This window comes from Gobius niger, assembly GCF_951799975.1.
Source record: "Gobius niger genome assembly, chromosome: 12".
Lineage (NCBI taxonomy): Eukaryota > Metazoa > Chordata > Actinopteri > Gobiiformes > Gobiidae > Gobius > Gobius niger.
The window spans coordinates 13062424-13089124 of record NC_136863.1 but is presented as its reverse complement, the minus strand read 5'-3'; the positions used below and the strand labels follow the sequence as shown (position 1 = coordinate 13089124).

General features: G+C 40.1%; 1 protein-coding gene across 1 annotated transcript in view; it reads left to right on the top strand.

Annotated features, from left to right (window-relative positions):
* The window catches only part of b4galnt4a (beta-1,4-N-acetyl-galactosaminyl transferase 4a), a 128682-nt gene that overhangs the window by 91404 nt on the left and 10577 nt on the right, over positions 1-26701 (top strand). The window contains exons 8-10 of the mRNA XM_079567480.1: positions 4017-4095; positions 19418-19484; positions 25407-25562. Coding sequence (XP_079423606.1) covers positions 4017-4095; positions 19418-19484; positions 25407-25562 — 302 coding nt within the window. The remainder of the gene's footprint in view (positions 1-4016; positions 4096-19417; positions 19485-25406; positions 25563-26701) is intronic.

Sequence of the window (26701 nt, the reverse complement as noted above, 5' to 3'; positions counted from 1 at the left end):
GCGGTTTATTGAGGGATAGAATCGGACAGTGCTGCTGATTGGACAAGGGGTTCAGTGCTGCTGGTCATGCATCAGCGGGAGTGTTGACCTGGGGGTAAAGGGCATTGTTTTACTCGGGGCCAGTGCAGGGAGGGCGTGTAGTAAAATGTTTGTGATAAAACATAAATCCATCAATATGGTTTGTACCTATAGCCAAAGATGGGTAATTAAAATATTTACTCAAATGTATTCAACAAGATGTAGCATGTTTTACTACATGACGCTGCATGTGTTGAGTTCTCGAGTACAAGAGTTCTTCCTCTGAGTTGAGTTGTGCATTAGATTAGCTCAGAAAGCAACATGGAGTCGGGCTTCTCATTCATTCTCTGAGATTACATTACACTTCAGGTAGAGTGGGATTTTAGGCTGAAATACAATTATGCAGTCTCTAATACAAGTTGTAATAGATTTAAGTAATGTTGAGTTGTTGTTTTTTTGGGTCCATTTTAGGTTTGTTTTGCCATTTGTCCAATAATTTGATGGATCATATTTATGGATTCTGGACAGTTTTAAGACCCACTTAATTCTTTTGATTTATTTGTGTTGTATCTGGATTCAAAATCTGATTACGTTCGCTTTTATCCCTAAAATGCACAGATTACCCTTTCATAGAAAAAGAATGAATTAATAAATAAATAATGGAAATGTACCTATAAAGTAAGTATTCAGACCCTACACACCCAAAACTGACATTAGCTGTCGATCCATCCCGTTTCATTCCTATCAATCATGGTTATGATAGTTTTGGACCTTTATCAGAGCCACTGGCTGGTCCTGGTTTGGAAAGGTACAGCTTCTCTTTGAGAGTATTTCATTGTTTCTACAACAAACAAACATGATTTGCCCATGTGGAGATGATAACAGGGCAAGGACCTCAAATCAACTGTGTGCTATGACCATGACAAAATGTTTAAAATAGAATAGAATGCTTTATTTGTCACTACACACAAGCATAATGAAACTTGTTTGGCTCTCAAGCCTGAATAAATAATAATAATAATAATAACAACAGCAAATTAAGGTGTGATGGAAGCAATCACAATAGAAGCAATAAGAAGACCCTACCCTACCATTAGCTCGCCAAAGGCTTTCTACATTTCTACACTAGCTAGATTTGTCTCATTTTAGATGTGTTTTCTTTTTTCTCTGCACATTTTGAACAGAATCTGCATCAAAGTCTCATGTTACACAAGCAAACATTGCTCTCTGATGGTTTTTTTTGTATGTAAAAGTAGCACTCCTTGTAAAAGAGGTTGGAGACCCCTGTGTAGAGTAATTTTAATGAGGTAAGAAGGTAAAGCATTTTGTTGTCTCCCATGACAATCACTCTTTTCCCTTCCTTTGGTTTCTATCCCCTAAACAACTTTGGCAAAGTCAAATAAATACTTTACTGTAGCCTGTTATTCAAACAAATAATAATGTGTATTTTGCTCTTCGCGCGGAGGTCATATTTACATGCAACAATGTCACTTGGTGCGTTTACAAAGGACCTGCAGGCTGTCAGGGCCAGGGCCATTGGGGCAGCTGCGTTCGAGGCTGTTGCTTATTCATGAGAGAGTGACCTTAATGCACTGTCTCCAGTCCCTGCACCTGCAATGATTTGTGGAATATCAGTCCCGCGATGATGATGCAGCAGCAGCTATTTCATCCGAATCATCCATATCGTTCAAGTCATCAGGTGTGGGAAAAGCTGCCAAAAGAATTGCTCCATAAAATAGTCATCCAAGAAATGATCCAAAAAACTGTGAAAGTGTAATTTAAGAGATAATTAGAGATATGGAAAAGTAAATCAGTTGAAGCTTGCATGAATTAAAGTTCAATTTCATAGGTCAGCATAGAGCTTTTGCCACCTGGAGATTTCCTCAGTGGAAAAAGTAATCGGATAGTTCATTACCTATGCAAAAAGAAGTAGCCCTTGAAGTAAATGTAACTGAGCACCCGCCTCTGTCGATCAAAGAACAAAAACATTGTCTGAACGCTTGATGTCTGGAACAGCATTGCCTATTCCGTAAGATGTTCATAATTAACCTTAACAGACTTATTGATTTCACTATGCTGTAGTATGTGGTAAATGTTGTATAGGTTATCTTAAATCAAAGATCAAAGGAAATATTTCAATTAGAGAGAACTGTAGCATATGGTCTTGTCAATAATGGAATAGTCCCACCATAAAAGTGAATATAAATCTTACTGAGCACCGCGATACTAAATGGGAATCGTTTCACAGGGCTTTATTAATTATTGACTGTGTTTTATTAAGGACATAAATGATTGAGAAGACTGTTGCATATAGGTTAATCCCATATCATCCCACAGAACTTAATTATTTACCTAGTGGATATGCAGTAACTTTCTAACTACATTGAGGATAGGCTCTGACAGAATTTTTTAAAGTTAAATGACAATAAAACTCACAAGACAGCTCGAGTGGTTCAGTTGTGTACAGTGGGCCCAGGAAATATTCATTGTCCTCTATTTATGTCTGTGTTATTATGTCGAAGTCTGATACAGAAACGAAAAGTTATTTAAAATGGAGACATGACAATGAATGGAATGAGTCTGAACTGATATAATACCGTCTGCATATTTAATGTCTGTTACTATGAAATTGTTCTCTTTTAAATATTATTTTTTAAAGCATTTCAACTACAGTGGGAGGAAAATGTATGTGAACGCTTTGGAATTGGTCACAGTTCTGCCTAAATTGGTCATAAAATGAGGTCGGATCTTCATCAAAATCATAAGAATGAGTAAACAGTGTCTGCTTAAACTAATACCACCCAAACATTTACATTTTGGGTGGTATTAGTCACACCAAGGAATCTCGCTGAACAGCAACAGTTTTATAAAGACCAATAGTCCAAGATTCATCCTGATCATTATGCATGTCTCATTCATGGGTTCACTTACTTTTTCCTCCCTGTCCTGTGAATGTTATGTTATGTTATGGCCATTAAAAAATATTATAACATGTAATTGTTTGTATGGTATTAGTTCAAGCAGACACTGTTTATTCATTCTTATGATTCTTATTGATGAAGATCAGACCACATTGTATGACCAATTTAGGCAGAAATGTGAGAGATTCCAAATCGTTCACATATATGCTCCTCCCACTGCATTGTTTTAGGTCAGGTAATCAAAGAGATTTTGTCACACTGCTACATAATAAAATAGTTTCTTAGCGCACTGTAGACTCAATTATGCGCAAACATAAGCTGACCTAACTTCATGCTCAATAGAACACTAGAACCCTTCCAAACATTTTTTGGTAAACTCCTGTTTTTTTTATTTTTATAATGGTTATACACAATGATTTTATAATAGACAAATTCGAACAGTAAACGCATCTAAATACGGATGCGATTGTAATTTTCATAATTGAGTTTGTTCAAAACCATGTGCCTCCGATTACCAGGCGTCTGGTCACGTATGATTTTTGTATCGGCTCGGAGTTAATGATGCGTAGAGACCAGCTTTGTTGTTTCGTCTCTCACTGAGCAGCAGATGTCCGGCCTATTATCCACTTTAAAACACGCTCTGTTACTTATGCGTGGAGGGCATTGATCAGTTATCCAAACGGAAAAGCTTGCACTGGTCTCTTCACTTGTTCTAACTAGGCCTTCCGTGGAAATAAACTGAGTGTAAAATAGCGACTTACGTGACGCATCGATTTCCCCGCTGCCTCCGAATGACTGTTTTATTTGCCACCCGGAGGCATTTACTATATTTTCGGGCTAGCTGCCTGCTCCTCCGCCGTCTCCCCTTTAGCGCCAAGTTGCATCTGGCCACAATTAACCCGTACGCATTGCCAGTTGATGTATGTTTTCATAGGAGCTCAAGCTGTTTGCCTCACTGCATTACCGGGCTTATTAAAGATCTCGCCTGTAGCTAAACCAGCTTAATGAAGACGTGCTTTTATCTGTTGCAAACATGCAATCAAATCTCTCTCTTCTTCTGTCTCCCCCTCTCATCAGCCTGATTTCGTCGAGGCGGTACTACTTCGAAATTCTCCACAAGCAAGACGACAAGGGATCGGATCACGTTGAGGTTGGGGTAAGTGCTTCTTAACGTGATATTATGGGAGCAATCGGGAGTCCATTCGGAGAAGAGATTACAAAGTTTGCATCACCGTAATCGCTTTCAACTTAACCTACATAATGTTGGTCCTTGATGGAATAAATCTACCTGGAATTGGGTTTTGTTCTATTCATGCACATCTCTTACCTCGCATGCAGACAATGATCCTAATAATGCAGAATAATCCTTCACTTCTAAACGAGTAAACACATTGTAAAGTTTTGCCAACACCTAAACTCCTCTTGATAGCTGGTAGCCCACTCATAAAAATCCTTCTTCGTTGCATGCAAACACTTGTTATTACCCTGTTACTCCATCTTGCTAACATTCCCTCGTTCGATTCGATTTTCTCCCAAACTTTTCTCCCGCTTTCTTACTTCTACACCGCAGGCATAGCTCAGAGATGAGTTTGGGCCTGATTTCGAGTCCGGGTCCCACTTTCCCAAAGAATAATCGGCCTAGATAATGAAAAGAGATCAGCGGTGCGGATTCTTTTAACAAGCCCCAGGTTATCTCCATCAGGGTGACCATCAGCTGAGGCAGAGCAGTGGCTATGGCTAATGTTAATAGTTTTTTCTTCCTTTTCACGAGGCTTAAGTGTGAATATAGCCGCCTCAAGGTTAGCGTTTGTACTCCGTTTGCTTTAGAGCTTGTGGCTATTATCGCCCCCATACATTTCTCTATTACTCGTCGTCCTGTTTCCAAGTCTTTATCTGCTTAGCTGTTCTGTCATTGGTTTTATTTTGCTTTGTTTTGTTCTGTTGCTTCCTTCCCCTTGTAAGCTATTAATCATTTCACACCTGTTTGACCTTGGTAGCACTTCCTCGTCCCCCTAGTCTCCTAAACTCTCCGCTTCTCCGATCTCGGCTCTGATTGGTCCCTGGTGGTTGTCATGGTTTTATAATGAGAGAACTGTGTGGTGTGAGATTCAGACTCCTCTTCTCCACTCGACCGTGAGGTCAGTGGAGTTTGACATTGTTAAAAGGATTACTGTGCGTGCCAAATAAGCACAAGTTCTGCACTAAATTCAATTCAAGCGATCAAATCATAGGGGTACTGCTCAAGAAAAACTGCTCCGAGTCAAAATTATTGACTTGACAATTGATATGCTTTGTTGAAGAAGGTTTTATATTGCCCAGTTTTGCATGTCCATGTAGTCTACTAGTTTTTCAAAACAGCAACAAATTGTCGTCTCTCTAAAGTGTTTCAGTAATCAGCTTTTCAGGGCAGAAACAAGGTTCTCCATGCTGCACTATGGTTCGGTTGCAGAACAGACAGTATAGGGTCTGTCCCATCGCAGTGTTGCAGTGTACAGGTCAATACGAGTTCAATGTGTAACAGATGCTATAAGATACAGGTGTGACCATAAGCTATTACTGTTTTAGTAATACAAACACCAATACAGGATTTATAAAGTGCTTTACAGAATAGAACTATAGCCTTGTATTATTGTGTAAGTAAATCACAAAGCACAGATAAGTCCAGGAAAGCATAAGTTTGTTTGCTGCATGCCGTCTTAAAGGCACACTGCGCAACATTTTGGACTATACTGTCGTCTTCAGTACAAAACATGCTCCTAATGACCAGCTCAACACAGATAACAATATTTCTGTTGTGGGTAATGAAAGAACGTACAGTGTTTGGATGAGAACCTCATTTTACCCCTTAGCGCAGAGTGTCGCTAATTTACGACGTATCTCTTCCAGCAAGAATTTAGCATCGGCTTGAAAGCAAAAACATATCCAATCTCTGAGTGAGAGGCGGGACATGGCCACACTGCAGACCCACCAGAATATCCTGAAGGACAGTTCAGACCCCCTCCACTGGATACCAGCTCAGGCACCATAAACTATATGCAGCCAAGAAGAGCCACAAAAAAAAACATGAAATAACTTTTGTCCCTATTGCTGTTTTTATTGTATTATAATTGACACATTTCAGCATAGTGCATGCCATCTTAAAGGCACACTGCGTAACATTTGGACTATGCTGTTACCTTCAGTGCAAAACATGCTCCTAATGACCAGCTCAACACAGATAATACTATTATAGCAGTGGGTAATCGAAGAACGTACAGTGTTTGGATGAGAACCTCATTTAAATCTTTAAAGCTGGAGACGAACCCACTCCCGGTAAAGTACAGGCAGGTCTTAGGAGAGCTGAGCTGCTCACAGCAAAGCCTCATGTTTGTTTGTACATTTATAGGGTATTTTTTTATGATAAGGTTAGGCAGATACCCACATCGCAAAAAAAATGAAAAGCATGCAGGAAGAAACCATAGAACTGTAAGTTGTGAAAGCAAAAAGATCCACACAGCTTGAATGCTCCAAATAAATCAGCCCTTCATCAGACATTAAGCAGGAAGAGAAAACACCTGTATTTGTAGTGCCCCTAATGAGGTCACATGGCTGAAAAATACAATATAATTCTCTAAGCATTTGTACATTAACAAAAAGGAACAGAGAGAAAATAAATCTTGTATTACATGTTCCTAGTAACACACTTCAAATAAATCACATTGTTTCTCCATACTTCAACCCCAACTCCTCATTAAGTGGAGATTAAAGCGCAATAGTGAAGGTACAGCAGGTGACTTTTAAGTTGTGCAGTGAGTCTTGAGTTTCTCAGGAGCAGGAGCGTGTGGGCAGCAGTAGCAAAAGCTATTCCCCCAAGGTATTGTATTTGAATTTAACTGAGAGTGAGGAGGTTTATACTTATAGTAAGTCTCTTTATTGCCAACTATTCTAGTTTAGGCAGTAGCTCAATCGGTACAGTGTTCGCCCACTGAGCCAAAGGTCGGCGTTTCAATCCCAGCTCTCACTAGTACAGTAGTACAGTACACACCGCTGCTGTCCTTGGCAAGACACTTAACCCACCTTGTCTCTTAAGGGAGTACTTCGAGCACCCAGTCGAGGTGGAAAAGCAGCATATACCTTTTTTTTTTTTTTTTAAGGGGGGGTATTATGCAAAATTGACTTTTTCAAGCTTTACATCATGTTATTATGTCATTCCCTCATTAAAAACACGCCTGAAGTTTTGCCTTGGCACATTCACGTATTTTTGAGTAATCTGTAAAAACTGTGATGGCAGCCATTTTAGGGATAGGTTTGCCTGAGTCCTCCTAGGAACGCCCCCACCTCCTGGAGACGCCTCCGAGCTTTCGTCACCAGCCGAGTAACCAACCACTGCTCCTCAGCAGAACCCCCTCCCCACTGATGCCACAGACAGCGTGTGGGGGGGGGCGTGTCTGAAAGGGTCAGAGGTTCTAAAAGAGACAGAGGCCTATTTCAAGACATTTTTGAGAGAGCAATTTTATACATGGCAGTTATTCTAATTTACTGCATTTACAGACCAACAGAAGGTTTCGTCATCATTGTAGTGTGATATAGACTGGTGCTATGTGATTGAAAAAAGCATAATACCCCCTCTTTAACAAAGTGGGAAAGCAAGATTATTTTTGATTTGACAAATGTATTCAGACAAAGGTATAGGGGATAGTACTTATATTTCCATTTGTGTGCAGAAATCCTCAGTGAGACCCAAGTGTTTGATTTTGCAGCCGAACACATTTCACGCCTTTGACAAAAATAGCAGATTTACGCTGACTGGGCCCACAACAGTATAGGCCCATGGCTCCTATAAATCCATGGGAGAACCTCATTTGTTGTGGGATACTCAGGATTCACGACTCTTTCTGCTCTCTCTGCTGCTGTGTGCTTGGCTGTGATTGCACGGTCAAAGGTGCGCCGTTTCTCTTGGGATGTATTTGTTTAACTGGGCTTGTTATAAAGAATTGAGAGCGCTACTACACAAACAGCGTCCTAAGGTTACCTCTTGGCGACGGAATAAGAAAGAGAAACCTTGTACTGGTCTTTTTACATTGCAGATTAAAGGGAAGGCCTTCGGGGGAGGGCAAAATAAACTGCTAAGACAGGGAAGAGTCTGTATTTCACCTGAAGGCTTGGAAACATGTTTGTATGTGGAGCAACAGGTCAATGAATGAGCTGATTGTGAGCTATCAAGACGGAGGCAGAATTTACTTTTCCTCCCATCTCCCCCCAGCTCCCGGTCCAGGTTAAATCTTTATCTCAAATGGAAAGTTACTCAAGGGTTGAGGCAGGTGCGCGTGCGTGGGTCATGAATTTATTTCCATCGTCTAAGACCCATAGAGCAGACTATAGCCATCTGGTGTCCTCTAAAATGTTATGCCTTTGCGCTCATAGAATTAAAAATGCAGTTATGTTTTTTTTTCTTTAAACAAAGAATATAAAGACAAAACTAGGAATAAGTCCAGTGTAGTTTTATGGTCAATTCTACCACATGAAAAGCACATACAGAGAATCACAACCACATTCCTCTCAAACCCTTGATGTAATAAAGCAACAACTACTATACAGAGCACTATCAAAAATATATGGGGGCAGCAGAAGGAGACCGGGCCAGATGCCAAAGCCCAAACTTGTCCAGGGCACATTAGCTGGAGCTGGGTTTTGATGGAGGGGGTAAAGACTTACTGTCTGCCTGGTGGGGGAAGCTGTCCTCCAGTCAGTTGGACCTGGCGTAGATACAGAGTCTGCAGTCATATTTGTTCTTATTCGTCCTATCACTGTAGTGTTAAAACAACATAGTAATGATGTGCTATAGCAATATTTCCAGTGAAATTAAATACATATCTGCATGTTTTGTGCCACAGGCCTTACTCATGCAGATGTTCAGTCTCCTAAATCAGTGTTTCTCAACTGGTGGGTCAGGACACAAGTGGATCACAAGCCTTTTCCAGAAAACATTTCTTTCAATATTTATGTACTGAAAAAGTATAGAAACACTACCCTAGTCTGTTAAAGCAGAACTGAGTAACTTGTTTACCTTAATAAATCCTTTTCATAGTCCCTCTGGGGGTAATACAAGTGTTGATGGGATGATTGGGGGGGGGGTCTTTCATCTCCCCCTTGTGTCTCTGGCCAGAAAACCACACGTACAACTTTCCCTGCTCTGACCCGGAAGCGCAATATGCACTAATGGAATCACGAAGAAGCTAACAGGCTGACGGGCAAAGCTAGCTGTGGGCTAGCGCCTCTTTAGCAGCAGTCCGCACAGTATTTACACTCACGGACAATTAAAGAGAAAAAAAAATGCTATGACACCTGCAGTGGCGCTTATGGCCTCCAGGGGCATAAGTTACTGATGCTCTGTCCGTCTTAATTCAATTCTTAATATCATTCACATCGCGCTCTACTTTCTTGCATTAACATCCTATTGTGCAATATTACGCTTCAAAAGAAATCTGTGACATGTTACAGGCCTAGCTTTGTAATTTGTATCTGCAACATTGACTCATATTTTGCCACGGCAGTAACGGAGCGCCATTTGAATAACTCCGGGCAAAACTTGGTCATTAAACAGTGAGATTAAGACCAAAGAGGCAGCGGGTGTGCGAGAGGAAGAAAGTCAGCCCTTAATTAATTGTGGCAAGTTTATAGAGAGATGCCGGGCTGGGATTTAATGGTTGTGTTTTATCGCCGCTGCCGGCCTCACGTCTCTCAACTGCCCACCGTGTGATGTAGCTGACACTCCCGAGCATCCGCATATTCACAGCCTGTCTGGAAAAGCGCACATCGCATCTTCTCCTCGACATAAATCCTGTCAGCGCTGTGTGACCCAGAGCCAGCTGTTAAACTATATAGAGCTGACTGGGATGCTGTAAACTTATTGCCTTAGAAATCCGTCATATAAGGCGGTGCTTGCAAACATTGACACTGTATTTTCAGTATTTTACATTTTAAAGGTTTTAAATCACGCCTTTTTTCAGGCTTCTACTTTTGGACACCTAAGCTTTTGACATTATTATTCTTCGGATCTTTTAAAGGAATAGGCCATCGCTTTAACATACTGAGATATGTTCTGACCTTAGCTTAGACGAGTTGTAACTGTCTGGTCGTTGTGCGTGCGCTCAGTCACGCAAATGTTTTTAGCATTTCGCCCCTCACAGCATAGCTCCAAACTGGGGTGAAGTTAGAAGCTACCAAGCTGATCCACGTTTTCCCTATTTAAATACAGTTACGTGAAAAGTTACACGATCCAAGTCTAGTTACACAAAATTAAACCTCGATTTTCTAAGCGGATAAAGAGGGGTATTCTATTGTAAGGTGTAATAATATTAAGATATTTCCTCCTAACGTGGAATAGCTTGGTAGCTTCTATTTGCGTGACTGAGCGCACGCACAAAGACCAGACAGTTATGGATCAACTCGTCTAATAAGGTAAGAACATATCTCAGTATGGAAAAAATATATTTGAAATACATTTGAAAATTTACAATAAACAGAGAATAGTCTGGCTGGCCAGGCTATAGTTATACAATCCGCCTGCAGAGAAAGCAATGCTCTATGGCAATAAAAGGCGGACACGTCAAGTTGATGTGAATGTCTGTAAACATATGAATCTCTCCTCGGAAGATTGTTAGAGGGGGACTGAGTAAATATGTTGGATGAATCAGTGAAGCCAAACAGAAATCCAGGTATATTTTTATATAATGGAGAATGGAGAAATTCACAACAGCAACAGCAATAGTCACAAGTGGATAGTATTCAAACAATTAATGGTAGATCTTTTATCAAAATGACAAATGATATCAGAGGCGGACTGGCCATAATCCATTCTGGAAGAGCACAGAAGGGCCACTGGCTCTTGGGCCACTAGTCTAAATTTTCTCCTTAACCTCTTAACCCCCCGCCTTAACCGAAATCTAAAAGCTTTAAAGAAAAGCATCAAAATAGCAACAAAAACGAGAACAAAAACGTGATGAAAACACTACAAAAAAGGGACTAAGACGTGACGAAAACACGACAACAAAGCAACGAAACAAGCAATGAAAAACCAACAAGTACATGACAATAAAGTAATGAAAAAACAACATGCTGCGACAAAAGGTTGCAATCACTTTTGTAAGTCTTAGCTTTCAAATGAGGCGAGAAGTTTTTAGATTTGGGTAAAACCGAACTGGAGGAAATGCCCTCGGAAATGCACACTTAAGGCGGGTGGTAAGAGGTTTTAACATGTCTTTGTGGAAGTGCTGCATTTACGCTAATTTGGGTCAGAGTCCAGGGCCGTTTCTCAGTCCCGGTCCGTCCCTGATATTACATTGAAACATGGTTAAAAGCTCAAACCTGTCATATTGCATAATCTAGGATCTTTAAAACCTCCATTAGATAATTATTATAGAATGCGCCAGAAATCCCGCAAAATGTAGCCGTTTTGATGTGCTCTATATAGTGTGTATCTTTTCACGCATAGAATTGCTTGGGCTGAGCCTTCCCACTCCATTTCCCTTTAGGACTGATTTGAGTTCAGCAGCTCTCTCAAACATATGGAGTCATATTTTACGCCTCACTTGTGTCTCCACTTTTTCACGGCTGCCTAATTTACCTCTTCTCCTCTGCTTCCCTGCGTTTTATGCGACTCCAATGCGTCACCACACGCTCAGCGTTTGCAGTTATGTATATAACTCGTATATTACTAATTGCTTTGATCTTTTCTATGAGCATCTTTCAAGGAGCTTTAATTTTTATGTGTGACCTCCACTAAAGAGTAAAACGCAACGCATCTTTTAGCACACTCTCCTGAGATGCACATTAGTCTGATCAGTGATTTGCATATATTATAGTAAATAGACCATGTTTTAAAGACAATGATGGATACACATGTGTATGCATGGTGGAGGGGCATGGTCTTTTAATGATGAGGTTCCTAAATGACAAGGCAGCACTGCTTCTTAAGTGTGATATAATCAGTGTTGGGGTAACATATTAAAAAAGTTTTTAAAAATTCAGTAACTAAGGAATATAACACATTACTTAATCAAAACACGGTAATACGTTAGTCATTACAATTCAAGCAACCCAAGTTACAAGAGCATTTAAATATATGAATGAAAAAATGCCAAACTCCCCCGAAATAAAATGCAGCAAACCAAATCAAGTTGGACACTGCTGTATAAGATTTGCTGTTGCGTGTTGTTAATGTTGTCAGAACAAAACACGAGAGAATGGCAATAGCGAAGGAGAAGGAAATCTCTGACTGCACTTTTGCTCCGTGGCATTATTACCATTTTCAGTTTATATTTTGCCAAACGCAGCTCAAAGTTGTGTAACTCGGCTACATTTTTGAAACAATAATATGTAATACAAACATATTACATTTTTAAAGGAACAGGCCACCGTTTTTCCATTCTGAGAGAATTCTTAACTGAGCTTAGACGAGTTGATGCGTACCTGTCTGGTCTTTGTGCGTGCCCTCAGTCACGGAAAACGACGAAAGATGTTGTTAGCATTTGGGCTCTCCCAATGTATTCCTATAGCTCCAAACAGGATGAAGTTAAAAGCGACCATGCTCTTCCACGGGCACCCACAAAGACCAGACAGGTACGTATCAACTCGTCTAAGATGAGGTAAGAACATATCTCAATATGGAAAAACGGTGGCCTGTTCCTTTAAGGCTGTAATCACTGATAAAATGTATTACAATGTTTAAGTAACTTGCCCAACACTGGCTATAATATGGCTCATCATATGCTGAAAACTGAAGGCCATAGTGAGTCAAAAACAATATTGAAGTGCTTGGCCAAAAAAAAAATGGCCACACGAACGAATCTTAAAGTTTGTACCTTTTAAATAAGCATATGCACACTCTTACAACACAATTATTACAAACTTGGTCAAGCTGCTGCATCTGAGGTGGGTATAAAGCCTATGATATTCTCACCAAGCCTCATAATACAGTATCACCAATTAGAAATAGCAGGTGTATCATCAAATATAAACTGCTACATCCCTTTTAAAGAGAATACTATCAACAACTGCACCTCTCCTTGATCGCCCTTCATTATCCTCCAAAAAGATGGGAGGAGTGAATAAGTAGATATTTCATCCCACACTTGATGTGTTCACTTGTGCTTATTCAATGTAATATTTTTTCCACTTGTATAATCTGTCTGCAAACCTTTGTCTGTACACACTTCTTCCTTTTTTTTTTTTTTTTTTTACATATTCACAAGGTTTTCCTGCTCGGAAACACCACCGTCATCATGTTGGAGTCTTCTTTTCATCATTTATACTTCAACATTGATAAACTGTCATTCATTACGCCGCACATAACATTGCTTTTCAACTTTGCTGCTATCACCCACCCTTGAGATTGTCTATTAAATTTACAAATGCTTTTTTCGCTTTAATCCCTAAGTCATAGCTCAGGCTTATATATGGAAGACTGTCTTGTTATCCGCAGAAGCATTCATTTGTACGGCGTGACGAAAGTCTGCATTTGTTATGGGAAATGGCCCACTGTATTTATTTCCTCTAATGAAATATTGAACATTAATTTGACTGTATGTAGGTCAGGCAGAAATTAAATTCAGACTTTAGTTACATGCACATTTCATTTGAGCAAGTTGGAGCTGTTTTCATTAAAGACAGCCTTTCATTTTTACTTTCACAAGATGACCCAAAATTAGTTTTTTCCTCCTTATAACTGTTTATATTAGTGACAGATTTATCAAAGTAATTTAAAAATGCTTTGGCCTTTCATCTCAATGTAGTCAAGTGGGTTGCGATTCATTTTAAATTCAGAAAGATAATCTACTTATCTGAGTTGCTTATTTCTGAATTTTATGGAAGGTCCATCTTTTACATAGGCCTGATATTACAACTAAAACAGATCTGCATGACTTTTTTTTTCCCTGATATGATTTTGTTAAATTACATCACATCGAGGAGAGCGTGAGAGTTTTTCTCTTTCCCTCCACTTGTCTCTCGGCTCCGCCTCTTGCTCTAAAACTTTTGCCTTTGCTCAAAGACTTCTACAAGCGATATGCTTTTTTATCTGCTCGCACATCCCGCTCTAATATAATATGTTATACACGAGTCTGTGTCGCTGCTACCGGTAGCACTGATCAAAGAGAGGACACGTAAACAAAAGAACTCCAGCTAACATGTACCCTGCGTCCTCACTGTGCCCTACTCTGTGGGAAACTGTAAAAACGAAATAAAACGGCTCATATAGAAAGTCTAATAAACTCATGGATAGTGTAAACTATACAAAACTATAGTGATGTGTATCCATGAAGAGACATGTCACAAGGCCTGGGGATATTTGGGGCCAAGGATGATGATGATGGAAGAGAAAAAACACATTTTTTGGATTATGTGAATTAAAGAGGACGGCGGCAGACAGCAGATGGGAGGATGCTGGAGTGAGATTAGTCTGTCTTATTACATGCAAAAGCGCAGTTTACTACTACTTCTATGTATAAATAGTTGGCTTTGCCTAACCCTTTATAGGGCACTCAATACTTTGAAATAAATCATTTCAACTTAAGCGTGTTATTTGGGAACATAACATTTTTCAACATTTTTCATGCAGAAAATCAATGTGATTTACTTAAACTGGTAAAGAAATTCCTGTAAACGAAGTTACCATATTTAGTTCATTGCCCTTTAAGGGATAAAGAAAAACGCAAAGGTTTATGAATAAAATGTACAAAAAGTACTTTCAGGTCTTGGGGGTGCTGGTATTCAGGAGATGTGTTTTGTGATACCGATGTTTGAATGATCACACCTGTCATAGGCAGGAGCTTATGCAATGTGATTGTGCTTTACATGCAGTTGGAGGGGTCAATCACCTCCAATATTGTTTGCCTAAAAATTTTGCTAAAAAATAACCTTTGGCAACATAAAAACAGCGTCCTACGGTTGATTGATTCTTTTGTAAAAACATACATATATATATATATATATATATATATATGGTAAGTGTGAATAATAGGTGGAACAGGCATGTCCAATATGGACAAAACTAATTATCTTTAGGTTTAAGTGCCTGCTGTAATTGCTGCCATGCTGTAATTTCACTTATTTCACTACGTCCTCCAAAACCAACACATATATCATCGCTGAGCACAATTCACAGATAAAATGTGTGAGTTTCATCAACTTTTAATGGTTTCTTTTCAAGTTATGTACAGAAATGCCCCATGAATTTAGCCAGACTTGGGTCTTTTTCAGACTTCTGTGAAAACAGGAAGTTTAAAATACGACCGGTCTCTGCTGATTAGTCAAATGCCACAATAGTGTGATCTGTGATGTAGATGTGAGTGTAGAGTGATCTCTTCTGATTGGCTGAGTGAGGACTACATGCTTCTTTACCTTACTGATGTGTAGCAGGGAGGCCATATGTAAAAAAAAAAAAAAAATTGTCACTTGCCTTATACTCACGAGTGAGGTTTGGGTAAGAAATGTAGTAGTTTTGAGAGTTTTCCTCAGTGCCATGCCATGTAACCTTTACGTCTAATCGCTGCTTAGGGCGAGGTTTTGGTCAACCCAGGATGTCTTCGTTTGGGGGCAGCTCTTGTTTTTTTACCGTGTTCAAATGTTCAACTTACCAGCGCTTCTTGCCATCCTTTTGTTCTATGTTGGCGTGCATGTTAATTGGTTTCCATCAGAGTGCCTGGATACACACACTGATGTGACATGGCAGTAATTGCCGTGGTTATTGAGCTCATTTGTCTTACTAAAATGTCTGGTGTGCGTGACTTTGTCTAATATATAATTCAGCAGAGAAAATCAAACACCCCCCCGTTTCCTCCTCCACATCGTTCTTTGAATATTGTTCCTTCATCCTCAGGCAGTGTATGACATGTCAGGAAATATAAGCCCCTCTTTCTACGTGTGGCATTTGTCTTCTGCTATATTAGTATTTAACTGCCAACTGCTAAATAAATACTGTCGCCTTGGCAATATAGTTATGTTTGTGTTGCATCTCTGTTGACTTTCACTGTGCTATTATTACCGAACCTAAACCTTGACTCTCACAAGAGACTCTGATAAGTTAAGTTTCATGCATCTTCTATTTAATATTACAGGTACTCACAAACACTGCAAATAATACCCTCTTTAGTTGGACTGTAGAACTTAGGAAAGAGAAGAGGGTTTGTAAGCTGCTTTTAATCATATCATGTGAAAACACTTCACAAATGACATATCTTGTAACAATTGAGAAAAGAAAATCCTCACAATGGACAGTGAGTGACAAAAGTTCATGTTTAGCCCTTTATGCGCATTGTGGAGTATAAGAGCATCAGCTGAAGTCCATGATGCTCAGCTGCCGAGAGGGCACTGCAGCTCCTTAGCAACACACTCTCGCCCACTCATTACACCAACACCCCAAACCACGCACACGCGGGCCTGGACACGCCCAACATGTGTTTCCCACGCTTGAAACCGTGTAAGAAAAATGTGAATCCAGATTACAGTGTTTAATTACTTGGAGAGCAGGGTGAGACATCGGACATTTAGCATAGTCAGTTGTTTTAATGTGTTTTTGTCCAACCAATATTTTCAACACGCAAGTTCCAAAAAACCCTTTGGTGTGGCTCAGACTTTGTTTCAAGTGTGTTATGAAAGCGACACATGCAAAGCTCTGTCAGCAGCCCGCCTCTGTCTGTTTTCCACTGCAGTTCATACAGCTGACAAACTGCCTGTCACTTCAGGAAGATATCAAAGTCATCATCCAAACTTAAACACAAGTCATATTCTACTGTCTGTTTCCATTAGTTTGTCCTACATCAGTGTAATAGCATCTGACTCAAATAACAGCACTTCTAAACAAACAAACAAAACTTTTAGGTAATTCATATTTTTCCCTCATCCGCCTGTGAAGTCACTCTTTGCTTATTTGGCTTCACGTACTGCACAATTTTGGCACGCCTCGGCAAAGCTATAGTCGCTAAGGCCGTCTAGCCGTCTGGCAGCCGCATTACAAACCGGGGTCAAAGGGAGCGCTTGTTTCCGATGTGTGACTTCCAATCACATGTTAAATGAGTTGGAAGCGAGGCAGAGTGCGCTGTATATTCTCAGTGAAAGCACTCATGGGAGCCTCATTAAGAACTAACTCAATATCTGTTTCTTCCATATTATAGAACTGCTGAACTGCTGACGAACTCTGTTTAAGACACATTTCCTATAACACTTTTTTTCTGTACTTTCTATTTGAGCAATGAATGACAAGTGGACTTTTTGTAAATTCATTTCAAATCCTTTTAAAGCTTTCACCCTATCATCTAGTTAAAGGCGCAGTGCGTTGTAATGCCCCAGCTTTGAACTACATAGCTGAGTTCTTATTAAAACACTAGTTTGCTTTCTGCTAATGGGATGAAGCACCATGAACAGGACTAAATGGACGTTTTACTTCAAATGCAAAAGGTCAGGATTTTTTTATTTCATTACCTCCTGCGTATCACACTCAAACCCGCTTTTGTTTCCTTGTGCCTGCAGCTCTGGAGAAGTCTATTGAATTGAAGGAAACAACACTGCAGCTTCAAAAGCAATAAATGCTTCAGACATAGAAAAAACACAATTGTGAAGGATTTTCTATACATTTTCAGGGAAACACTTCTACTACTTAACATTATTTGAAACACTCTCACTTGTCACTATGTGGTCAACAATGAAATGTTGTAAACCCTGCCTGCCATCTTGCACAGTGGTCTATACTTTTATTACTTCCTCTCACGTATTGATTTTCTCTTGCCTGTTGAACTTGGGAGGACCAACAACCGAGTCCTGGCTTGTTCCTGCTGTCAAACCCAAACCCCGTGTTCATGGCTGTGCGGCACACCACATACACGCTCGTGTTCACACAAGCATGGCGGATACAGGCGCACCAAGATGCACCCCGGTCAATATAATCACACGCAGGAGAATAAAACCTTCAAACATAGGTGTGTTTTCGTCTTTTGTGTCAGATGTATGCCTGAGATGAGGCTTATAATCGGATAAGCTCCTGTCACCAGTCACCCACAATGGGAATAAGTGGAAAACATTGAGACAAGAAAATGCCATGAGACAAAACAGTGGGAAGTACACCGTTTTGGCTTCACTTGGTCATAAAATGTGGTCTGATCTTCATCAAAATCATAAGAATTAATAAACAGTGTCTGCTTAAACTAATACCACCCAGACATTTACATTTGATCATGTTTTATTGGCCATAACATGTAAACATTCATAGGACAGGGAGGAAAAAGTAAGTACACCGCCTGAATCTCGCTGAACTGCAGCAGTTTTGGCCCAAGATTCATCCTGATCGTGTGTTCCTCACAAACTATTCAACTTTGGTTTGCGAAAGAGCACTTGGATGCTCCACTGCTCTACTGGCAAAATATTCTGTGGACTGATGAACCCAAAGTTGAGTAGCAAACCGACATCAAAACCCTATCCCCGCTGTGAAGTATGGTGCAGGGAGAATCATGGTGTGGGGCTGTTTTGTTGCCTCAGGGCCTGGACAACTTACTATCCTCAATAGAATTTTTTTTTTTTCAAAGATATTTTGCAGAAAGACCTGAGACATTCACAACAGTGTGGAATAAGTAAGTGAACCCTTGTATTAAATAGCTGGCTGATCCTTTTACTTTCCTGTCGTTGCAGATTAGACACTCACAACAATCAGGATGAATCTTAGACCATTCCTCTTTAGAAAACTGCTGCAGTTCAGCGAGAGTCAGCCGGTGTACTTACTTATTCCACGCTCTCCAGTGAATGTTTACATGTTATGGCCAATAAAAATATTAGAAAATGTAAATGTTTGGGCAGTATTAGTTTAAGCAGACATTGTTTATTTATTCTTATGATTTTGATAAAGATCCGACCACATTTTATGACCAATTTAGGCAGAAATGTGACCAATTCCAAACGGTGCACTCACTTTTTCCTCCCACTGTAGCTTACTCAGTGCCCTCAGCCCGGAAGAACTCTCACTTTTTGTCCTCTTTGACTTCTGCTTGACGCCCCTCTAAATCAACCTTGAAAACACCCATGAAACAACGTCACATTACAGGAGACGAGTGCAGCCTGCTGAGCCGCTCCCCGCTGGGCTCTCAACAGGATGTGTTATGTGGCGTCCTTATTTGTCGTAGCCTATATAGCATGTGTCCTGATGTACAAATGAGACAGCCTGTGTACAATATGGCACTATTTTAGCATTTTTCACACTATCACAACGAGGCAATGAAATAATGGGGCGATGTGAATTGTCCCAAAATCTCGCTTTGTGCTCTTCTGTGCGAGTAAATGCATTTGCATGAGCCCGAGGAGCTGTTTGTATTTATATGTGAAACTCAAGAGGTTGGAAAATGACCTGTCTCCCTTTATTATATCCTTGTTAACCAGAAGTGACATGGTAATTGTGAAACCTATTTAGAGCATTGTAGCTTGTCTCACTCTGTTTTTCTCTCTCTGTTCCCTCGCAGTGGCGCCCATTTCTCCCCGGTCTGAAATATGAAGTGATCGACTCAGCTTACATCTCCTTGTATACAGGTAACAATGCGGCAAACTGACTATTTTATGTGTGCGCAAAATTGTGCTTTTACTGTATAACAGCCCAAAGTTGCCTGCATGGTTTTGAACAATCAGAACCATGTACTAGACTTCACTATGCAATGATCTAGCATACAAAGGTGTTACTTACTCTTACTCCTTCTTCTTCTTCTTCTTCTTCTTCTGCATCTTCTTCTGCTTCTTCTTCTGCTTCTGCTTCTTCATCTGCTTCTTCTACTGCTTCTTCTTCTGCTTCTGCTTCTTCATCTGCTTCTTCTTCTGCTTCTGCTTCTTCATCTGCTTCTGCTTCTGCCTCTTCTTCTGCTTCTTCGTCTGCTTCTGCTTCTTCATCTGCTTCTTCTTCTGCTTCTTCTTCTGCTTCTTCATCTGCTTCTTCTGCTTCTGCTTCTTCATCTGCTTCTTCTTCTGCTTCTGCTTCTTCTTCTGCTTCTTCGTCTGCTTCTTCTTCTGCTTCTGCTTCTTCTTCTGCTTCTTCTTCTGCTTCTTCTTCTGCTTCTTCTAGCATAGTCTAAATTTACAAAGGTGTTGCAGCATAAGTCTTACGTACCTTTCTTCTTCTTCTTCTTCTTCTTCTTCTTCTTCTTCTTCTTCTTCTTCTTCTTCTTCTTCTTCTCCTTCTTCTTCTTCGGCTTCTTCTGCTTCTTCTTCTGCTTCTTCTAACATAGTCTAAATTTACTAGGTGTTTACAAAGCCTACATATCTTTCTTCTTCTTCTTCTGCTTCTGCTCCTTCTTCTGCTTCTTCTTCTGCTTCTTCTAGCATAGTCTAAATTTACAAAGGTGTTGCAGCATCAGTCTTACGTACCTTTCTTCTTTTTCTTCAGCTTCTTCTTTTTCTTCAGCTTCTTCGTCTGCTTCTTCCTCTGCTTCTTCTTCTTCTGCTTCTTCGTCTGCTTCTTCTAGCTTAGTCTAAATTTACAATCGTGCTGCAGCATAAGTCTTACGTACCTGAAAGCTAGCATTATTTGCAAACAAAAATTGCCGTCTTTCCAGCCTTTTAATTTTTCAATCATTACGAAACACGTCTCCACTTGAAGGATGAGTTGGACTGGCTGTGCCCTCATGCTGGAGGTGGACAAACAAACATGAATAGATAGATGCCTTCAGTGGGTGGACATCTGAGGGAACAGAAAAAATAGAAGCCTAATAGAAAGGCCACTGGCTGCTCTCCCACCTATACACAACCCAGTGTTTTTTAAGTGGTGGGTTGAGGCCTGAAAGCAGATTATCGCATCATTTCCAGCAGTTAAAATGTATTTATTTACTCATGAATTTTTGATTTTCTGGGTAAAAATACAAAAAAACATCTACATAATCTTTGTGAGGAAATGCTTAAGTTTTATATAATATACTATAACAGGGTCAAGGTGCAATTTGTTTTGTCATAAATTGAAATGATTATTTTATTTTGTTCATTATAAGTTGAAGTTTCGAAAGCAACAGCATTTATGAACCTGCAACCTAACCCATCTGTCTGTCTATAAAATGCTAACATTTAGGTCTATAGATAAAAAATAAACCTTTTCTGTAATATATGCAGTTGTGCTCAAAGGTCTACCCTGGCAGAATTTCATCATTGGCCTTGTTGACAATAAAAACATGCACCATACCTAATGTGAAATATGGAGCTAGTTCGCTGATGCCACTGGCTCCAGCAGAATAAAGTGAAGGTCCCGTTAGTGGCCATTGGAGTCACCTGACCTCAATATCATTTATACCATGGTCTGGGTGAATACTTTATTCTGATTGGCTAATCGGCGTGCGTTAAAACTGTATAACGCAGAGTTAAATCATGTTCTATATCACTCCACTACAGCTGTTTCCATAGTAATGACAAACATTTGAGTTAGTAAAACAGCGGATTACACAACTCGGAGCCAGTTTTAATGCACTTTGCGGGGGAACACGTCATACATTAAAACTGTATAATGCACAGCTCTTCGTTGTTTAATCCTTACTGAACCACTTCAAATATGCAGTTCATGCAAGACAGCCCAGGAACTTATAGGAACTGGAGGCTTTTTGCCAAGAAGAATGGGCCGATTTACCATGAGAAAAGATAAAGAACCACAAGCTGTCATTGATGTTAAAGGGGGCAATACACAGTACTAAAAACTGTAAACTTTTGATCAGGGTCATTTTGATACTTTCTTTTTTCATTTTGATTTAAAAAGAGCAAACTCGGTTGTTTGAGCATAAATGGCTTCACACAACCACGAACTATGAGTGAGTTATCGTTCAAGTTCTTTGAGAAATAGTCAAAAAATCTAAAATTCTGCCAACTGCATATATATATATTATATGATTATTAGGTGACTCATATATATAACCTGACCTTGAATGAGTTAATTTTCTTGCTCACACCTTGCTGCAGATGAGCAGTCGAAGCTCTCGTCACCTCGGCCTTGTCTCACTTTTCCATCTGACTGTCTGTCGCCTCTCTGTTTTTTTTCTCCCCGCTTCAACATCTATCTAGTAGGAACTAAGAATAGCAGCGCCTTACAGGTATTCATCGTGTTCCTAATAAGCCCAAATGCCTCGTGCAAAAATATGCAGTATAGAGTTGTCCTTTCTGTGGAGTGCGTGGGTTGCTGTGGACAAGAGCTCAATGCTGCCCTTTCGTTTATGGCCGACTGTGACAGAGAAGAAGGACGCTTTGTGCTCGGTGTGGATGATGTCATTGGAGAGAAGCAGTAGCGTCTTCTCCACCCATCTCCGCTCAAGGCTTTAATGTTATGATTTTGTTTTCCACATTCAAAGTCCCTCAATTTTACGGCCTCGGCCTTTAGGGACGGGCAATATGGACGCAAGAAAAACACATTCAGATATTGTCAGAGCTTAAATCACTAGTTTATTGAAATTTATGTGCACTTGAATAGCTGTATATTGCATTTAAAGATGAACACTATTTAACTCTCCTTCACAGTGATTGATTAAATCTGTCTCACTCACTCAGAGCATTATAAAGGCTGTCAAAGGGGAGGGAAAACGAGACGGCATTTGTCTGTGTCCGAGCTTTATTTATCTGAATAGCACCAAATCACCTTATAACAATCCCTCTAAATTGGTAGACCACAGTTCGATCTCACGGAAGGACATTCAATATCGTCTGGCTTCATGTGTGCGTTCAATAATAGGAGGTGGAGCGTCAACCTCTTAACCCCCACTTTAACCAAGTGCATTTTGTCCAGTTCAAATTCAAAAGCTTCTTGATTGGAGATCTTACAGCCTATAGACCAGTGTAACGCCTCATTTGAAAGCTAAGATCTACAAAAAGGACCTACTTTAAATGGATATTTTTCCTCAACCTTTTTGTTGCCTTTTCGTTACATTTTCGCCACTTTTTTGTTGCTCTTTTGTGGCTTTTTTGTCACATTTTTATTATATTTTGTCACATTTTTATCACATTTTCATACATTTTTTGTCGCATTTTTATCATATTTTGACACATTTTTGTCACTCTTTTGTCACTTTTTTGTCACATTTTGACACATTTTTGTCACATTTTCATCACATTTTTTGTCACTTTTTTGTTGCTCTTCTGTGGCTTTTTAAGCGCTTTTTTGCCACTTTTTGAAGCATTTTCCTCTTCATTTTGGTCTAGTTTTTGATGCTTTTTTTCAAGAAGCTTTTAGATTTGGGTAAGGCCAAACTGGAGAAAACGTGCTCGGTACAGGCGGGCCGGGGGCTAAGAGGTTAACCTGAACCTGTTCTTTTGCTACTGCTACTGCTGTGTAACTGTTACACGCTTTCACTTCAAATAAAACAAAATTAGTGTCACCTTGCAAATACTTATGGACCTCTTTGTATAATTTCCTCTTAGATCAGATTTTTACTCCATCACTTGAGCGCCTTTGTTCTAAACAGCGTTGTTCAAAGAGACCGATTCACAGACATTCATTATTCTAATCTTTCACACGAGAGACGTCATTGAGCAATTTAACCAACGCTGTTAAGTGTGTGCATTACATAATCAGACTAAACAATAGAAAATCAATCTCTTGTTATAGAAAGGCTAGCTCAGGTTAATTTACATAATGGTGTCATTTTCCAGGAAGCCTACCGCAGCACTATTTGTCACGGATTTAAAGTCAAATGCGTCTTATTATTTGTGTGTGATATTGGGTGTTCATTACACAGTGAGGAATGATTGCACATAAATAAAAAGCACCTGAGTTGTATCTGATGAATTTGTAATTGCTTTTTTGCTGCCGTGGAGAGAGAATATTTCAATACGAACAACAAGGAACAGTATAATAACCACCAGCGGTCCAAGCCAGTAGTGTAATCCTCTCTTTGATCTTCTATTGTGTGTTATCAGCAAAGAAGTGCCAGTTATTCATAAGTTCCCAGCTTTGGGTTTGGAGGTTTTAACAGAAATAGTATCCAGTACATGCTGACTGCCTCCACTTCAGTATATAGCGGCATTTGTTAGGTAACACAGTGTTTATTATAAGAGAGACTATTTTAAGAGAGTCCATAGGCAATCTGGGTGTTGGTTATATATCAGTCAAACTGCTGCTTTTGAAGGATGGGGCAGATCGGATGAAAGTTATCCAAAAAAAGTGACTTGCGAGGTTGTAAGTTTCAAACCTTTGTTGAACATCATTCTGAGGCACTCTGTAATGGGATGAATTAAAAGTCTGTTATCAAATCACGGACAAGACACCAATTGTACTAAACTATAAGCCGCTATTTTTATCACACGCTTTGAACCCTGCGGCCTGTACAACAATCCGGCTAATTTAAAGATTTTTACGGCCAAGCTGAATAAATGTGTCACGTTATCAATAGCAATCCAGCTACGTTTAATCATAGAAAGAGCGCTACACAAGTGGCTTAATACAAGTGGGTCTTAAAGCGCTGGGCTACTTCTAATGAAAGAACTCCCGACGAGAGAAAGACGCTTTAACAGCTCCAAATCCAGACATAAAGTCGTCCGAGCAGAGACGATCAAGAGCTCAAGCGGTTCCTTTCGGACGTACCCCACACAACAACTCGGAACAGGTGGCAATAGTCTGAACATAACGTAATATAATAGTATTGCACATGTTGTTCTGTATTACTGTATTTTCCGGACTGTAAGTCGCACTTTTTTTCTCATAGTTTTGCTGGGGGTGCGACCTATAGTCAGGTGCGACTTGTGTATCAATACGTATAATTCACATGTTTGTTATAGAGGGGCACTCTTATCTATCTGCTACTCCTGTACCACTGAAAATGAAAAAAAAAATGCAGCAGACAAAAAGTTTGGAGAGAGCAAGAAATTTGTGAGGGACTGGCAAAAAGCAAAGGTTACTCTTACTGCAATGAAGAAAACAAAACAAGCTTATCGAGGGCTAAAAGCTAGATGGCCACAACTAAAGGAACGAGTTTGCAAATGGATCCTTGAACAACGTGCAGCCGGGAGAATTTAGTCAATGGTGCAGTTACGCCTCCACGCCCAGGTAGTTGCCATGGCTGGAGCGACTTGTAGTCCGGAAAATATGGTCCTTTTGTTACTGAGCCACCAGCATTCTGACACACAGGTCCTTCAGACTGCACAAGCAGCACAGTGTGTACCTGTGCCGCCCCCAGAGGATACGATGATGCTGACCACCCTGTTAATTATAGCCCATCTCCACATCAGGCCTTTCTCCTGGTGTGCCATTAATCATGCACCCTCTCTCCTCCCTCTTCCATTGATTAGTATAATTATGACTCACTACTTTGGCTGTTTCTTTACTCTTTTTGTCCCCAACTTTGTCCTTTTCTTTCCGATTGCACACAGAATGTACACTTCTCTCTCATCTGCTAAAACAAACTTGCCCAATCCGAAAGTGATATCCAGCCTGCTCAGCGCTGCCTCTGCCTCTGACTAAGCCTCTCACTGTGTCGTGGTTGTGTGTGCGTGTGTTTTTAGATGAGTCCAGTTTGAAGATGAACAGCGTGGAGCACGTCCCCCAGACCTTGGCCAGTCACATCCGTCTCCCGGAGCAGTCTTCTCCTCAGGGGCCTTCGCTGCCGCAGCACGGGGCCGATATGCTGAAACCGGACCCCAGGGACACCTTCTATAGCAGTAAATCTGACACTCATCATCCCCAGCCTGTCCCCTGCCTCTGCCCCCTTTTCCTGTTTTCCCGTCCCGCTCTGAGCCGCCTGATTGACTGGTTGGCTGGCTGTCTGGCTCAGGCTTATTTGGCTGTCAGTTTTGCTATATTAAGTCTATCATTTTGCTCGACTGGCTGCGTTCCATTTCACCCTCTTCCCTCTTCACCCTGTTGAATCCAGACACTGATATATTCTTTTGTATGTCAGATATTTGCCTCAGTCAGTTTTAGATTTGTTTTCTTATTTGCAGTTGGTATTCAGGGTTATTTCCATATCAGCATGGCTGTATTTTAGACAGTACATGCCGTTGGACAGACTGACTTGTGGGAGACTCTATTTGTCAATCATTGTATGCTGATGATGCTGAATTATATTCACACTGACAGGTGATGCTAACATAATTACATGGATTATCTTATTGTTGAGGGACCTGTTAGTGGGTGAGGTTTTAGTTTTCCCTCAAAGACAACCATGTCATTTTGACAAACTGCGATGTCCAAATCACTGGGTTGTTCCATCTTTTTTTGTTTTATCTGCTTTTCAGTCAGACGCTTGACCATGTAAAATCAATTATTCTAACAATAAATAGTTCAAAGAAAGAGGGGGTGATAAGGCAATGATACATTTCTTCAACTCTACAACTTCTATGTTATTATTTGCACTAAAATCATAGAAATGTATTTTCTTTTGCTAAGAATTCTCTTGTTATCACTCCACAAAAATGTTTTTAACCTCCACCTTAAAGGGAGAGTTTAAAAATGTTAAAATTATGTATTTTCCTGCCCTTACATGTTCCAGCATTGTCCTAATGTGTAGAATGAGCCCAGACCTAATTCACCACAACTGCCTCTAAAATCCTGCACTGTCTGCACGAGCTTCATATAGAAGGTGCAGTTACACGTATGACCTGAGGTGGCAGTAGTGAGTATAAAATGGCCTACTTGCATCTAGCCCCTTTAACCAAGTGCATTTTCTCCAGTTCGGCTTTACCCAAATCTGAAAGGTTCTGGACTGGAGAGCAACAGTGCAGCGCCTCATGTGAACGCTAAGACCTACAAAACTGATCCTAACTTTTTTTCGCCGTGTTTTTGTCTCTTCTTTTTTTTT